General features: G+C 50.0%; 1 protein-coding gene across 15 annotated transcripts in view; it reads right to left on the bottom strand.

Moving 5' to 3' along the window:
- NCOR2 (nuclear receptor corepressor 2) overlaps window positions 1-16,204 on the bottom strand; it is a 1,233,371-nt gene that overhangs the window by 17,948 nt on the left and 1,199,219 nt on the right. For all 15 annotated transcript variants that reach the window (XM_086942885.1, XM_086942883.1, XM_086942892.1 and 12 more), the window contains one exon: window positions 636-812. In XM_086942885.1, coding sequence (XP_086799011.1) covers window positions 636-812 — 177 coding nt within the window. The remainder of the gene's footprint in view (window positions 1-635; window positions 813-16,204) is intronic.

Below are 16,204 nucleotides of genomic sequence, written 5' to 3'. Positions count from 1 at the left end.
CCGGCCGCCGCGCCTGCGCGGCGCTGATTTCGCGCCTGCGCGGCCGTTCTAATGAGCGGGGCGGGTCATGACGGAACCGCTCCGTCACCAGCATAGATCAACCGCAGCTGGTGACGGAGAGGTTCTGTCACCAGCATGCGGCCGCCGCGCGGCCGCCCCACCCCGTTAGCGCTGCGGCGGGATAGCCGCCGCAGCGAAAGGGTTAAATGAATGTAAGATACTAATGTCCAATTGCTAATAAAAGTTTAAAAAAAAAAAAAGGAGGGTACAATTGTGGCACAAATTTGAGACACCAGAGACACAATTCATGTGGGTTAATGACCAACATTTGTTTTCTGCAACCACGTCATGGCTTGAATCCTGTCGTTTTAGGAGGGGGCTTCGTTCCCTAGACACTGGCTTTCAGAATTTGAGAAATCGTTGTAGGCTGACGAATGAGGGAGTGGAGCTCCAGGTTCATGTCTGCTCCACTCTCCTTCCAGGGTACTAAGTAGCCAGCGCAGAGATGCACGGCAACGATTAGAGGAGCACAGGAGAATTGCGGAGAATGTTTCTGGATCCAGTCTGCCACAGAATGGGGAATATATAATCTAAGGTGAGAAATCTATGTTTAGAAGTGTTCATCAGAACTTTACCTGTTGAGGATGGCCTGTCCTCCCAAACACGACTCGTCAGTGGAGTCTTTCTATTACAGTCCCCCTCTGAATGTACAGAGGACACCGAAGGCGGTCGCTCCCCAGAGGACAGGCCAGGTGCTGGTGACTTGCTCTTTCTGTTATTAGACCGGGCTGCAATCTTTGGCTTCCCTCCTCCTGAAAATGTAAAACATTGAGTCTTTCATACATGGGATAAAGAAATCACTGACAACACAACACTTGACTTGTTAATCACAGTGAATTATAAAACCGTGCTTTGCAAAGTAAGACCAAAATTACACAATAATATTGATTATCCTAAGCATTGACCTCACAGATACAAAACTTTTGAATTACTTCCTGTTATTTGGTCAGGACGTCAGTATCGTAGTCCATCCCGGGCCCGGGAGTACGGAGTGCCTAGTTATAACTGGTTAACCCTTGCTGAACTCTCACTCTGCCCCTTGAGAATGTATCTATGGCCCTGAACCTATGGCAATATCAAAAAGATGCAACAACAGAGGAACCTAATGGAAGAGGGGATCCTCCCTAGAAATAAGTGCAAATGAAAATTATTTTTTCATGCACAGAGTGTTACTACTTATTGCCATGTTCTGAAATGCTTCTGGTGCTGCACCCTAAAGCACTGTTATATGGAGCTGAGGAAATGCATTGAACAGGTGAGCAAACTGTGCTCGAATCGGGAGAAGACTAAGAATTGCAGATCCGTCATCACTGTAATAATTTATACAAATATAGTAAATAGACATATTGCTAGTATTTAAAATCAGGCGGTGATTATCTTCTGCTGCCTGTGTCGCAATAGATATCTGCCACATATATGGAGTTAGGGGCTAAGAGAGCGGTTGCAGCCAAACTCAGGTTTAGCCTCAGGACATAGGGCTTGATTGAAAATGATGCAGATGTCAGCGGAAACGATGTAGAAGTTATTTACCTTCATTAAAACTTTCTGGTGGATACTCTAACTGCAGATTCCTGACCTTCTGCATCTCCCCAGTCTGGAAACTATTATAATAGCTCCTGAGTGCCAGAAGGTGGCAATATCATCCTCCATGGTGGATCCTGAGATTATGAAAAAGAGCCATGTACAGGTGAAATCCGTATGTGCTGATATCAGTTTATTCAATGTTCTTTTCTGTGCTTTAGATGCAGAGCGCGGGTGGCTAATTGAAATGAGTGGAAAGTGTACAAATCTACTTTGGAACCTTACTTATTCCTGTAATTACTTATTCCTGTAAATCCACTCCACAGAGCGAGCGATGAGAAATCTGCAGTTAGATAGAGTATCCACCAGAAAAAGCATTACCAAAGCAACTTATTTTTCTAATAGCTACTTATTACTGTAGATTCCTTGGGGCTCCGTGTAGGTCGTCTCCTTAGGTTGGAAGGCGTGCGGTATGACACAATCCTGGGAGCTGGCTTGTCTCCAACAACAAGGGGCATGAGCATCACAACGCGTCTGACCCTAAGATGGCTGCCACGGATTCCATCTTGTGAAGGTCGAAGCCTCGTGGCTAAAACAATCATGCCCACAGGGTCCTGGGCCACCAATCCTCTGGGAAAGGAGCTAAAAGGTGCGACTTCCCTCCATTATTCTCTGTCTGCCTCCCCTATTCCTTCCCTCCCCTAATTCTTCTCTCGCCTATTTTTTTCCTCATGTTTATGCTATGCTTTTGTACTCATATCATTCCTGTAACTACGCTCCAGTAACTGATGTAACTTTGTAACCATGTTCTGAAACAATGTTTCTTCCTCATGTAAAGCGCTCTGATACCTCCGGGTCTAGCCAGCACTATATAAAACTCCTTAAATAAATAAATATGGTTTGAAGACTGTGTGACTATAACCTGCGCCCCCACACGGTTCCCATGGGGCGTGACAGAAGCTAGTCTCTAATTTTTCACTTTCATAGAAGGCTAAAAGGTGTTATCCGTGAGCATATGGAATGATTCATGTTTGACCCAGGGACAGGTGCACCATAGCGTGTGTATACCGCCCGGGCTGTTGCATGGGTCCTGATGAAAACCTAGTAATAGCCATGAAAGGTTGAAACATGCAGACCACCATGACCATCACTTTATATAGATACCATAGGTCAATGTAACCTGTTTAGGTATCACACCTTGTTTTTAATCCTGTGTTATTGCTCCATATTAAACTTTTGGGAGTACAATAAAGAAATTTGTAATTCACGTTCTCACTCACTTGCACTACTGTTGCAAATAGAACCTTCTCCGCTGTAATCAGGCGTTAAAGCACACCCGGGTGGCATTCGGCTACTCGGGTGGGACCCCAATGATGAAGCATGTCACCAACTAGGTTGGTGAGTGAGGGGTCTTTTTAAAAAAAGGATAATTATTTCCTTTTTTTCCTCTTTTACATATCTTGTTTTTCTTCGGGGTATACTCCTTCATTTGTTTATTGTACTGTAGATTCCACCCAATGTAGATTGATACCAAAGCAATGCATTCTCCAAGGAGGTAGATCAGAGGAGTGGAACTGCGGGACAAAGCAGGCAAAATGACACTCCATGCGGACTCAAGAGTCGATACAGTAGGGGCTGATGAAAGTATAGACGGGTACCCCATTTGTGCCGTCTGCCAGATGGGTAAATGCAGAACTCCCGAGGCAAAACCACAGTCATGGCCTTTACTCTTTTGGATTGAGCTGGACACCCTTTGAAGGATCTTTTTTGGCCAAGGCATAACAAAGTTTGATTCAAAAGAGCAATCTCTCACATTATCAACCTGTCTTTCCTTTCTTCACACCAACAAATCCAACAAAGATCTTATTTGTCCACCTGTTACTCCTTAGTCTTACGAAGGTGTAAACTATGGACTCGCTTAGGATTTAAATGCTGTAGCCTATCTTGCTCCTCAAAGGGATTTGGCAGAAAGAAGAACGTAAGGGGTATGATGGGTTTCTTCGCATGAAAAGGTGACACCAGTTTTGGCACAAAGAAAAATAAGTTTGAAGTACCACCTTCGCAGGAAAAAAGGCAGCAGATACAGAGGCCAGACAGACAGTGCTTATAGCGAATATGCTACTTACCAGTATGCATCTGTTCTTGGCATGTAGGGCTGCTGACATTCATATCTGTGCATAGATCGCCGCCTAGTGTTGGGTCCGGATGATTGCACATTGTTGTCTTGGAAGAGTCTTCGACGTATCACGAGATAGGTGGCTCCTCCCCTGGACTACAATGCGCATGGGCATCCTCTTCATCCTCAGATTGTTTTTCGCCATTGTGGCAGAGATGGAGTGTAGTACAGTAAGTGATGACCACGCTAAGAGTAATTCTGAGTGCTGCAGCCGCTACAGGCACCGGGGAGGTGGGCGGGCGATATGAATGTCAGCAGCCCTAAATGCCAAGAACAGATGCATACTGGTAAGTAGCATATTCGGTTCGAGGCATGTGGGCTGCTGAATTCATATCTGTGCATAGAATATATAGCAGTCCCTCTATTAGCAGCGGCTGCCCGTGCCAGCTGCAGCAGTCTGAAAAAGTGTTTTTAGAACAGCCTGCCCTACAGCTGCCTGCTGTTTGGAGTGCACATCTACGCAGTAGTGTTTTGTAAATGTGTATATGGTAGACCATGTGGCTGCTCTACAGATTTCCTCTAAAGGAATGTTTCCAAAGAAAGCCATGGAAGCCCCCAACTTTCATGTTGAGTGGGCTCTTGGAGGAACCGTTAATGTGCGCTTAGCCTTCTGATAGCAAATCTGTATGCACTTTACGATCCACCTGGCTATACCTGCTTTTGAAATGGGGTTGCCTTTGTGTTGTGGTGAAAAGGCAACAAACAGTTGTTTTGTCTTCCTGAAATCTTTTGTCCTATCTATGTAGTACATTAGAGCTCGCTTGACGTCTAGTGTGTGGAGCATTCAATCTGCCACTGAATCTGGATTCTGGAAGAACACCGGCAGTTCTATAGTTTGATTCATATGGAACTGTGAAACCATTTTAGGCAGAAACTTACGGTTAGTGCGTAGTACAACCCTGTTGGAGTGAATCTGTATGAATGGCTCCTGGATAGTTAGTGCCTGAAGTTCACTAACTCGTCGTAGCGATGTGATTGCTATTAGGAAAGCCACTTTCCACATCAAGAATTGTATCTCGCATGAGTGTAGAGGCTCAAAAGGTAGTCCCATCAGTCTGGTAAGGACCACATTCAGGTTCCATACAGGTGCCGGTGGGTGTCTGGGAGGAATAACTCGTTTGAGTCCCTCCAGAAAAGCTTTGATGGCAGGCACTCTGAAAAGGGAGAGATGCTGCCTGTTTTGGAGATAAGCTGCTATTGCGGATAAATGTATACGAATGGAAGCATGGGCCAGATTGCATTTGTATAGATGTAACAGATAATAGATGATGTTGTGAGTAGATGCATTTAGCGGATTAATGGCGTTGTTGGCACAATAAATCACAAACCGCTTCCATTTCGCCGCATAACATGCTCTAGTGGTGGGCTTTCTTGCCTCCCTTATGATATCCATACAGTCAGGAGGCAGGTTGAGGTAGCCAAATTCTAAGACCTCAGGAGCCAGATTGCCAGGTTGAGCTGTTGCGGATCTGGATGCTGAATGTCGCCATGGCTCTGCGTCAAAAGCCTGGGCGTGAGGTGCAGCCGTTTATGCGGTACCACGGAGAGTTCTAGAAACGTGGTGTACCATGGTTGGCGTGCCCACGTCGGAGCAACGAGGATGAGAGTCATCGAGTGTTGCTTCAGTTTGCGTGCCACTAGCGGTATTAGCGGTGCTGGGGGAAAAGCGTACGCAAATATGCCTGACCAGTTCATCCATATCGCATTTCCCTGCGACTGTGGCTGTGGGAACCTGGCGGCAAACCTTTGGCATTTTGCGTTTTCCCTTGTGGCGAACAGGTCTATCTCTGGATGACCCCACTGCTGGAAGTACGGTTGGAGTACTGATGGATGTATCTCCCACTCGTGCATCTGGTGGCTGTGCCTGCTGAGCAGGTCCGCCATCTGATTGTCCTTGCCTGGGAGGTGTTCTGCCATGAGGAAGATGTTTCTCTGAATGGCCCACTTCCACATGCTCTGAGCCAGATGAGACAACTGTGGCGAGTGTGTACCTCCCTGCTTCTGTATGTAGTACATGGCCGTCATGTGGTCCGTCCGGATCAACACTACCTTGTTGCACAAATGTACTTTGAATGTTTTCATTGCCATGAAGATAGCCATCAGTTCCAGAAGGTTGATGTGCATCTTCTGCTGCTGTGCTGTCAATAGTCCCTGCACTGTGTAGTGGAGTACATGAGCTCCCCATCCCTGGAGAGATGCGTCCGTCGTCAGTATAATCTGTGGCACAGGCTCTTGGAACGGTCGGCCCCTGCAAAGGTTTTGTGGGTTCCACCAATGCAGAGAGTTGTATGCGCGACCGGTCACCAACACTAGGTCTTTCAATTGTCCGTGAGCCTGATTCCACTGACGTGCCAAGCACTCCTGAAGCGGACGCATGTGTAGTCTCGCGTGCGGGACTATGAAGATGCAGGAGGCCATCATGCCTATCAACTGCATGAACACTCGTGCTGGAAGCGAGTGTTGAGGTTTGAATTTCCGGATCAGCAATTGTATGCTGTTGATCCTGACTGAATTCGGCTGTGCTTTGGCTGCCAGAGTGTCTATTGTCACGCCCACGTACTGCGGGCTGAAGGTGGGACTTTGGATAATTCAGTGAAAACCCCAGATCGTGAAGAAGGTGAATGGTGTGGGACATGTGGGTGGCACATTGCTGGGCCGACTTTGTTTGGATAAGCCAGTCGTCCAGATAAGGGTAGACGTGAACGTTCTGTCTCCGTAGGTGTGCAGCCACTGTCGCCAGGCACTTGGTAAACACCCTGGGTGCCGTTGTCACTCCGAAAGGGAGGACCTTGAACTGATAATGCTGATCCTGAATGGTAAATCTGAGATATTTTCTGTGTGACTGGTGTAACGTTACATGAAAATATGCATCCTTCATATCTAGTGTGCGCCTTGAGACCCTCCGGGTAAGTAGAGCGCTCTATAAATGTCTATGATTGATTGATTGATTGAGTGTTGCGAGGAAATCTCCCTGGCTGAGTAACGGTAGAACCTGCTGTAATGTGAGCATGTGAAAGTGTTCTGACAGGATGTACTGATTTAGGGTCCTGAGGTCCAGTATGGGTCTGAGGGACCCGTCCATTTTTGGGATCAAGAAGTACAGCGGATACACCCCTGTACCTTTTTGTTCCACAGGCACAAGCTCTATGGCTCCTTTTTGCAGCATGCGGACTACCTCCTGCTGCAATAACTGTATATGCTCTGCGGACATAGGACGGTGTCTTGGGGGTATGTTGGGTGGAATGGATGTTAACTCCAGACAATAACCGTACTGGATAAGCTGCCTCACCCACCTGTCTGTAGTGATGGATTTCCAGACCGGCAGGAACTGTTGTAGTCTCCCCCCGACCGGTGTTATATGGTCAGGGGGTAGTGACAAGACGTCACTGTTTGTTAGTGGCGGAGGATCGGGAGTTGTTGTTTCCCCGACCTCTGCCCTTGGTGCCGTTTCCACGATAGCCACCCCTATTGTTCTTGTTGTAGGTGGTCTGCGTGCCTCCTTTATTGTATTGTGTCTGCTGGGACACCTGGCCTCTGGAAGCTCCTCTATTGTTGGAGCGACGAAAAGAACCACCCCTGAACTGCTGCGACTGTAGAGCCCCCATAGACTTTGCAGTCTCTGTGTCCTTTTTGATTTTCTCTAAGGTGGTGTCCACTTCTGGGCCAAACAAGTAATCAGGGTTAACTGGCTGATTGAGTATGGTGGTTGTATCTCAGGCTTGAAGCCGGAGATTCTCAGCCAGGCGTGTCTTCGTAACATAACGCTTGTATTAATAGCCCTGGCTGCAGTCTCTGCTGCGTCTAGCGCACACTTAATAGATGCATTGGATACAGGTTTCCCTTCTTGTATTAGCATCTCTGCTGCCTCCTTATACTCATCTGGCAAATGTTGTAACAGGGTCTCAAGTGTATCATAATGAGCCCTGTCATATCTGGCTCTTTTAAGAGTGCCTGTGTGTTGGAGATTCGCCAGACATTGGCCGCTTGAGCTGCCACCCTTTTCCCTGATGCTTCTAGCACTTTAGATTCCTTGTCAGGGGGAGGAGCATCACCCGTGGTCTGCGAGTTCGCTCTTTTACGAGCATTTGAAACAACCAGAGAGTCCAATGGCAACTGTCCCCTGATATACACGTAGGGTCCACAGGTGCTGGTTTGTATTTTTTTTCAACTCTGGGGTTAACTACTCTTGCCCTTGTGGTCTCCTTAAAGATGTCTCCAGTGTGTTTCAGGACACCTTTAAGCATGGGTAGAGTTTTGACAGTTCTCTCTGAGGTCGAGAAGGTGTCAAATAAAAAATCCTCTTCAATAGGGTCAGCATGGAGTTGGACATCGTGTTTTTTTGCTGCCCTCTCAATAAGTGCGTTAAACGCAGCCGTGTCTTCTGTAGGTGAGGTTTTAACAGCATAGGTATGACTGTCAGGGGCATTTTGTGGCTCCCCTGGGTCAACAGTGTCTTGCCAGGGTTCAGTGTGGTCTTCTGGATCAGTGTCTACAGGATAACTGTAATCCTTATTGTCACCATCCCCCACATCCACATCATAATGTGTGGGTGAAAAAGGAGCAGGTTCTTGTCCATATTGTTGTAGAGGTTCAAAAAGAAGAGGTGATGTTGCAGAATCCCTCTTTTTCTTTAATGGAATTTTATACGACTTCATAGGCTGTTCTGGGGCGATCTTTCGCTTGAAAATGGAAAGTCTACCAGTCTCAGCGTCGATGAATTGCCTCGACTGATCTTCCTGCAGAGGTTGTCGATGCTTGGTGGCCCCTTCCGTAGTTGTAGGCTTCCGCCCCATGGACACCTTCTGGGCCGCTTCAATGGCCGGCTTAGGGGCGAACGCCTTAGGTGTCACTGGCGGCGGCAGTGTAAACTTAATCGGTGCCGACGACTTCGGAGGTTTACTGACTGTCTTTGGTGGTTGAGTGGCCTTCGGTCAGACAGCAATAGCCTTCTCCTTAATGCGTTGCAGCGAGTCCGACACCTGCTTCGAAAAAGAGGCGGATGGATGTGTTGACTCTACGGGGTCCTTAGAGCCCCTGCTAGTTGTGGACTCGAGGTCTTTACTGCCCTTTGCTTTGTCGAGTCGACGTTTAGGATCGAGAACGTTCTGAGTTGAGTCCTTTGTTTGGGTCTACGGTCTTCGGCGCCGACTTCTTTGGGTCGATGTCCTTGACCTTTTTCTTCGGTGCCCCGGCTTTCGGCTCGACACCCTTTAGCGACCTCCCCGGGTCGATAACAGTCTTCTGTTTCGTCGGTGCCGATGGTGCAGAAGCCTTCCATCTGACCAAAGTAATGTGTACTTTCGGTTTCGATTTCGTTTCCGGTGATTTCGGTTTTGTAGATACCGATGCTTTTGGTTTTGATTTTGATCGATCAACCAATGGCTCGTTGGAAATATCCGTAGCCGGGCCTTGGGGCGAGGCTGTAGAACTATGCGTCTGATCTTGGGTAAGGCCATGTGGCGATCCCTCGACCTGAGCCTTATCGAGTGTTTTAGTCTCGGCCCCCGTACTAACGGTTGGGCCTAGCTCCTCACTCGAGCTATCTTCTACGGCCCCGAAGGCCTCATCGTCGTCTCCTACCTCGTCGACGATGTCTTCATTATCGACCATTTCCACATCTGCGTCGTAACTGGAGTCGATTTCTGATGCAGGATCAGACAGGTTCTCTTGAACTTTCTGCTAGTCTCCCTCCTCTTCCTCGGCATCGACGATGTTCACCGGGTCAGGTGCTGTCTGCTGGGCCTCCTTCCACGCCGCGCGCCGAAGGCAAATTGTTTTCTTGGAGCGGAACCGAGAACAAGCCATACAGCTGGCTTCATCGTGATCCGGAGACAGGCACTTGTTGCACACCGGGTGGACATCGATGTGAGGATACTTAGAGTTTTAAACGGGACATCTCTTGAACAAGCTCCGTTCCATAATGGATCGTCGATAAGGCCTCTGGCGTCGACCGGGCTGTTAGTGCTGAAAAGCCACGCGGCTCTTCTTGACGTCCGGCTCGAGGATAGAGCTGGAACAAGTACTGGGCACCGATCGCAAAGACAATACCGACGATAACTAAAGGCCTTTTGGCCAAATATAAAGTTTTCTATCGATTCCGAACTTGAGTTAACAAATATACATCCGAACCCAATGGCGGAAAAAAACAATCTGAGGATGGAGAGGATGCCCATGCGCACTGTAGTCCAGGGGAGGAACCACCTATCTCGTGATACTTCGAAGACTCTTCCAGGACAACAATGTGCAATCATCTGGACCCAACACGAGGCGGCGATCTATGCACAGATATGAATTCAGCAGCCCACATGCCTCGAACCTCGATGACACGATGACGGAACGTGGAATACACCTCCTAGAGGACATTAAGAAGAAAATTTTAGAACTCAACAAGCTGTATGCAATTTTTTCTGGGCAAAGAAGCCATCCACCGCCTCCAGGTGACAGTCGTGTTTGGCAAGATGACTACACTGCTCATCTTCTCCGACATTGAGACTCATTGGATGACTGGGGGAATCTGAGAAGCTCCAGCCATTACCACAGCTTTAAGGCCTTCGGAAAGAGTTAAGATACCCTAAACTCCCCTGCTTGCTGCAGAACCACATGACGTCCATATTGTCAGATAGAAACTGGAACAACCTGCCATAGGAAGAAGGCACAAAGCCCTTGAAGTCCAGCCGGATGGAAAGCAGATCCTAAAGTGATGGTACTGCCACATCCGAGAAAAGAGGTCTCCGACATCCACCTTGTTCGCATGCTCTTTCAAGGAGTGGGTAGGCACTTCTGTCAGCACTGTACCTAAAAAGGAGGCGTGGCAAATGGCTTCCTTCATCCACCACTGAAGATCTCAGACAGCCTTGCCAGAGATGGAGAACTTGGTAAAAATGTAAACAGATGTGGGTCCCCCTGCAGACGTACTTTCCAATGAAGGAAGAGAAGTGTCTACGAGCATGAGGCACCAGATGAATGCAAGACACTAGCAGACCAAACTGTCAAAACTTGGACAGTAGCTCACGCTTGAAACATTAGGTCCTTATCCTGAATGAGAATGACTTGCTGTGGTGGTTGATAACCTTCAGAGTAACAATATCCATAAAAGTCCCAAACATGGGCAGCCCTAAGATGGAGTAGAAATCTAGGCTGGAAAACCCCACAGTTTTCTGCAAGTGGTCTGACACTGGCTGAGACAAGCCTACTTTCAACTGCCAAGCATGAGGTACAGGAAGACGTGTATCCAACACCAGCAAAGATGAGCCATGGCCATCGATATGACCTTCAGGAAGAACACCTGGGGCTGATGTTAGGCCAAATGGAAGGCCAGTGAATTGAAATGATTGTATTCAATCAATCAATCAGGGGGTTTGTAAAGCGTGCTACTCACCCGTGAGGGTCTCAAGGTGCTAGGGGAGGGGGGAGCAGCACCGGATCTGTTGAAGAGCCAGGTCTTGAGGTCCTTCCTGAACGTGTCTAGTGTCGGGGAGCGTCTGATGTTCACAGGAAGCTTGTTCCAGGTCTTGTCTGCGATGTAGGAGAAAGCTCTCCCGCCTGCTTTGTTTCTGCGGATGCGGGGGACCTCTGCCAGGCAGAGGTAGGTGGAGCGGAGGTTCCTCCTGGGTACGTGGAAGGAGACTCTTTTGTTGAGGTATTCGGGTCCGGCGTTGTTCAGGGATTTGTAGGCATGGGTGAGGAGTTTGAAGGTGACCCTCTTCTCGACGGGTAGCCAGTGGAAGTTTCGAAGGTGTTGGTGACGTGGTGTCCCGAGTACGAGTCTGGCTGCGGCGTTCTGGATGGTTCTGAGTTTGTGTAGAAGAGTTCTGTTGATTCCGGCGTATAGGGCTTTGCCGTAGTCCAGTCTGCTGGTTATGAGTGTGTGGGTGACGGTCCTTATGCATTCGGGGGGGGAGAGGGGGGATCCATTTGTAGGTAGCGCAGGCAGTTGAAACTGGTGGAGGCGACGGCGTTGATCTGGCGATTCATGAAGAGGGAGGAGTCGAGGATGATGCCAAGGTTTCGTGCGTGGTCTGTAGGGGTGGGTGTGTCCCCGAGACAGCTGTCTTTCATCCAGGCTGCGACGTTCTTCATTCCTTCATGGAAGCAGAGTCTGGTGACTTTGGGATTCTTCGTGAGTGAGAGGATGATCTGGGTGTCGACTACAAAGAGGGAATATTTCCTGTGGAACTGCAGAGTCGGTACATGAAACTATGTATCCTGCAGTTTTAAGAACAACACAAATGCATCGTCCTCCTTGGGGACCAGGAAGTATTGAGAATAGCATCTCATTCCTCTTTCCGCAATGGGTGCAATCTAAATCACATAATGGGTGAGTAGCTGAGGATGATCAATCTTCCAATGTCTAGAAAAACATTGAATGAATGTGGTGAGGGGTATCCAAAAGCGAAGAGCATAACACAGATGGGCAATTCAAATTACTCAATTGGTCTGAAGTAATCGAGCACAAGGCAATACCAGAATTAGTCCCCTACTGGATTCACGCACTGGATGGAAAAGCTAAAGAGGTTTGGTATTGGAAGTGTTGTGAGAAGAGAAGGAGCAGCATTTGTGCTGCTGCTGCTGCCCTTGGCCTCTGGCACTGGCCCTGACACACAAATGACTTACCTTCGGTTACGATATATCTGTAAGAAACAGTAGTTAGTATTAGGCGTCTTACCTTAGAATATCCCCAGGCGTCAGACTGGATCCGGAAACTTTTGCGTAGCAGTACCCTTGCGCGTCGGTAGACGTCGTCTGCGGCTCCGCGTCCGTCGTCTGCTCCGGGATGACGTCGCCGGAGTACTTAGACGCCGCCCTCGCGCGCTGACGTCAGTTCTTATACACAGCTTTTCTGCACCAGAAACGCAGAGCCATGATAAAAACCAACAATGGTGCAAAGAAAGTAGGGCCCTGAAAGGGGTGAACCTTAACCCTAGATATCAGTTCGCGGAACTGGGAGGATGGGTGGGGCGGTAGGTAATCTAATACTAACTACTTTTCTTACAGATATATCGTTACCAAAGGTAAGTAACTTGTTCATCTGAAAGAAACAGGTTAGTATTAGATTCCTTACCTTAGAATATATACCCCAGCAATACCAACCCCGGTGATGGGTCTGCAATGATCACACCAGAAAGTCCTGGAGAACGGAACGGCCGAAAAGGCCATCTCTCCGGACTTGGCAGTAGTGTCTTGCGAACGTGTGCAGCGAGGCCCACGTAGGCCCACGTAGCTCCCTGACAGATGTCCTGCAAGGGGACTCACCGACCCAGGGCAGTAGTAGCCGCCGTGGCCCGAGTGGAATGGGCACGTAGCTCCACAGGAGGCTCCTTTCTAGCCAGAGAGTAACAAGCCTTGATGCACAAGACGGCCCATCTAGAAATGGTTTGCTTGTGCACCGCCCAACCCTTCTTAGTGACCACATAACTAACAAAGAGTTGGTCATCCACCTGAAACTGGCGTGTGCGATCCAGATAGAATGAGAGCGCACGTTTTGGGTTCAGACGGTGGAGCCTCTCTTCCTCTTTCGAGGGATGCGGAGGCGGAAAGAGGGTGGGCAAGGTGATGGACTGCCCAATGTGGAAGGATGTGACTACCTTGGGCAGGAAAGAGGGTCGCGTCTGCAACACAACTTTGTCCGGATGGACAGAAAGGAAAGGAGGTTTACATGAAAGAGCCTGGTGGTCACTCACTCTCCTGGCACAGGTGATGGCAACCAGGAAAGCAGTCTTCAGAGTAAGAAGGCGGAGAGGACAATTGTGAAGCGGCTCAAAGGGACCGCACATCAGATAGGTAAGAACAAGGTTCAAGTCCCACTGAGGCATCACGAAAGGAACAGGAGGGAACATATGAGTGATGCCCTGAAAAAAACTATTTACAACTGGGGACTTGAACAAAGAGGGCTGATCAGGAAGCCTTAAGAAGGCAGAAATGGCAGAGAGGTAGCCCTGCTGGGCAAGAGAAAGAAGAAAGTGGAGAACCTCTGAAAGAGGGGCAGAAAGGGGATCCACAGCCTTTGCTGGGCACCATGCCATAAATTTGTTCCACCTGCAAGCGTATACCGATTTTGTGGAGGGACGCCTGGCTGCCAGAATCACATCACAGACTTCAGGAGGCAAGTCAAATGACCTCAACTGCCGCTGTTTAATCTCCACGCATGTAAGTGGAGACTGGACAGGTTCAGGTGGAGGACCGTCCCCTGCTGCTGCGACAGAAAGCCCTCCTGAAGAGGCAGACGAATCGGAAGATCAACAGACATGCTGAGTAGCTCGGGATACCAGTATCTTTGTGCCCAGTCCGGAGCCACAAGTATGACTTGGGCCCGGTCGCGTTTGATCTTCTTCAGCACTCTGGGCAGAAGTGGTGTAGGCGGAAAGGCGTACAACAGACCGCAACTCCACTCGCGATGAAAAGCGTCTTTGAGCGAGTGCCGCCTTGGGAATTCCAACGCGCAGAACTGATGACACTGCGTGTTCTCTTCTGTGGCGAATAGATCTAACCAAGGCTCTCCCCACTGCAGAAAGAGACGTTGCGCCACGTCCGAGTTCAGACGCCATTCGTGATCCATCATGCACAGACGGCTGAGTTCATCCGCCCTGGCGTTCAGGGAACCTGTCATGTTTTGAACCACCAGGGTCCTGCCCTGATGTTCCAGCCACTGCCAGAGGCGCAGAGCCTCCTGGCATAGGGTCCACGACCCACCCCGCCCTGTTTGTTGCAGTACCACATGGCGGTGGTGTTGTCCGTGAACACCTGTACTACACTCCCCCAGACAGAGCGGAGGAATTCCTTCAGTGCAAGCCGGATCGCCCGCAGCTCCAGAAGGGTGATGTGGAGCCGGGACTCCGCCGGAGACCAGAGGCCTCTGATCTCCGCCTCTCCCATGTGGTCCCCCCAGCCCTAGAGGGACGCGTCCGTCACAACTACGTGCTCCGTTTGGGGTAGGGAGAGGGATCTGCCGCTGACCAAATCGCGGTCCGTGAGCCACCACTGCAACTGTCTTGCAGTGCCCTCCGAGTTCAAGATATGGTCGGACAAGTTGCCCTGATGCTGGGCCCACTGAAACTTTAGGTCCCACTGCAGAGCCCGCATCCGCCACCTGGCGTGATGCACCAGAAGGATGCAGGAGGCCATCAGCCCCAGAAGCCGCAGCGTCAACCTGACCGAGATCCTGGATAACTGCTGAAAGATCGGAATCAGAGCCTGAATATCCCGACCCCGCTGTTCGGGAGGATAAACAGGAAACTGCGTTGATTCTAGAACCGCTCCGATGAAGAGGAGCTTCTGAGAGGAACACAGGTGTGACTTCGGCACATTGATGGAGAACCTCAGCTGGTGCAGGAGGTCTGCTGTCGTCTGGAGGTGGCTGACGACTGTCTCGGGTGAGCCCGCCTTCAACAACCAGTCGTCAAGGTAGGGGAAGACTGAAACCCCTAACCTGCGCAGATGAGCTGCGACCACCGCCATCACCTTCGTGAACACCCGTGGGGCGCTGGTAAGGCCGAAGGGGAGCACGGTAAACAAAGTGCTCGTGGCCTACCATGAACCGCAGGTAGCGCCGGTTGGCCGGCAGGACGGGGATATGGAAATAAGCGTCCTGCAAGTCCAACGCTACCATCCAGTCTCCTGGATCCAGGGCAGCTAAGACCTGAGCCAATGTCAGCATTTTGAACTTCTCCTTCCGGAGGAAGCCGTTGACGTTCCGTAGGTCCAAGATAGGGTGTAGGCCCCCTTTGCCCTTCTTGGGTGCAGCGGCCCAAGAGGCATGCGGTGTTGGAAGACCGCACTCCCAAACTCAGGGAAGAGAATACCTTCTTGCCGTTTTGCTCATACCTCTTGGATTCCCGATCAGGCGGAGCCGACGGGAATGCGGTCTGGGAGTTGGAGGCCTGGATGACCAGGCTCTCGGGGGTGGGATAGGTGGACAGGAAACAAGGGTCGCCCAGGGCCGGGCGGTGTCATCTGGCCACGTTCCCATCTACTGGCGGACCTGTAGCGGGCCTGGACCAAGTTCCCAAAAGAACGTCAGTCAAGGCCTCATTAAACGGCAGCAGAGGCTCGGCCGAGCTTGACTTCTGGGCCTGATTTAAGGACCTCAGTGAGGAAGTTAGTCCTCACGGCCGCGATGGGGAGCTCAAGGCCCAAGGCATTGGCCGCCCGCGTCAACACCACACTGAAGGCTGCCCCCTCCTCCGTAGCCACGGTAGGGGGTGAGACAAAACAAGTGTCTGGCGAAGTGTCCAGACCACTGGCATCCCCAAGTTCACCTGTCCAGTCCTGCTGGGACTCACAATCACGTGTCAGAGGGTCCTCAGACCCCTCCCAATACTCCTCATCACCCATTTCCCGATAATCAGGGTTGTCAAAGGATGGGGCCGGTTCATTAAAGTAAAACTCTCCACGCGGCGCCGAAAGCGGCGGCCAGCGGCGCCGTTCCGACGCAGGAACCGGATCGAGGGA

The sequence above is a fragment of the Lissotriton vulgaris genome, chromosome 11 (assembly GCF_964263255.1).
Source record: "Lissotriton vulgaris chromosome 11, aLisVul1.2, whole genome shotgun sequence".
Taxonomy (NCBI): domain Eukaryota; kingdom Metazoa; phylum Chordata; class Amphibia; order Caudata; family Salamandridae; genus Lissotriton; species Lissotriton vulgaris.
The sequence above is the reverse complement of the archived record's forward strand: the minus strand, read 5'-3'. Positions and strand labels throughout refer to the sequence as shown.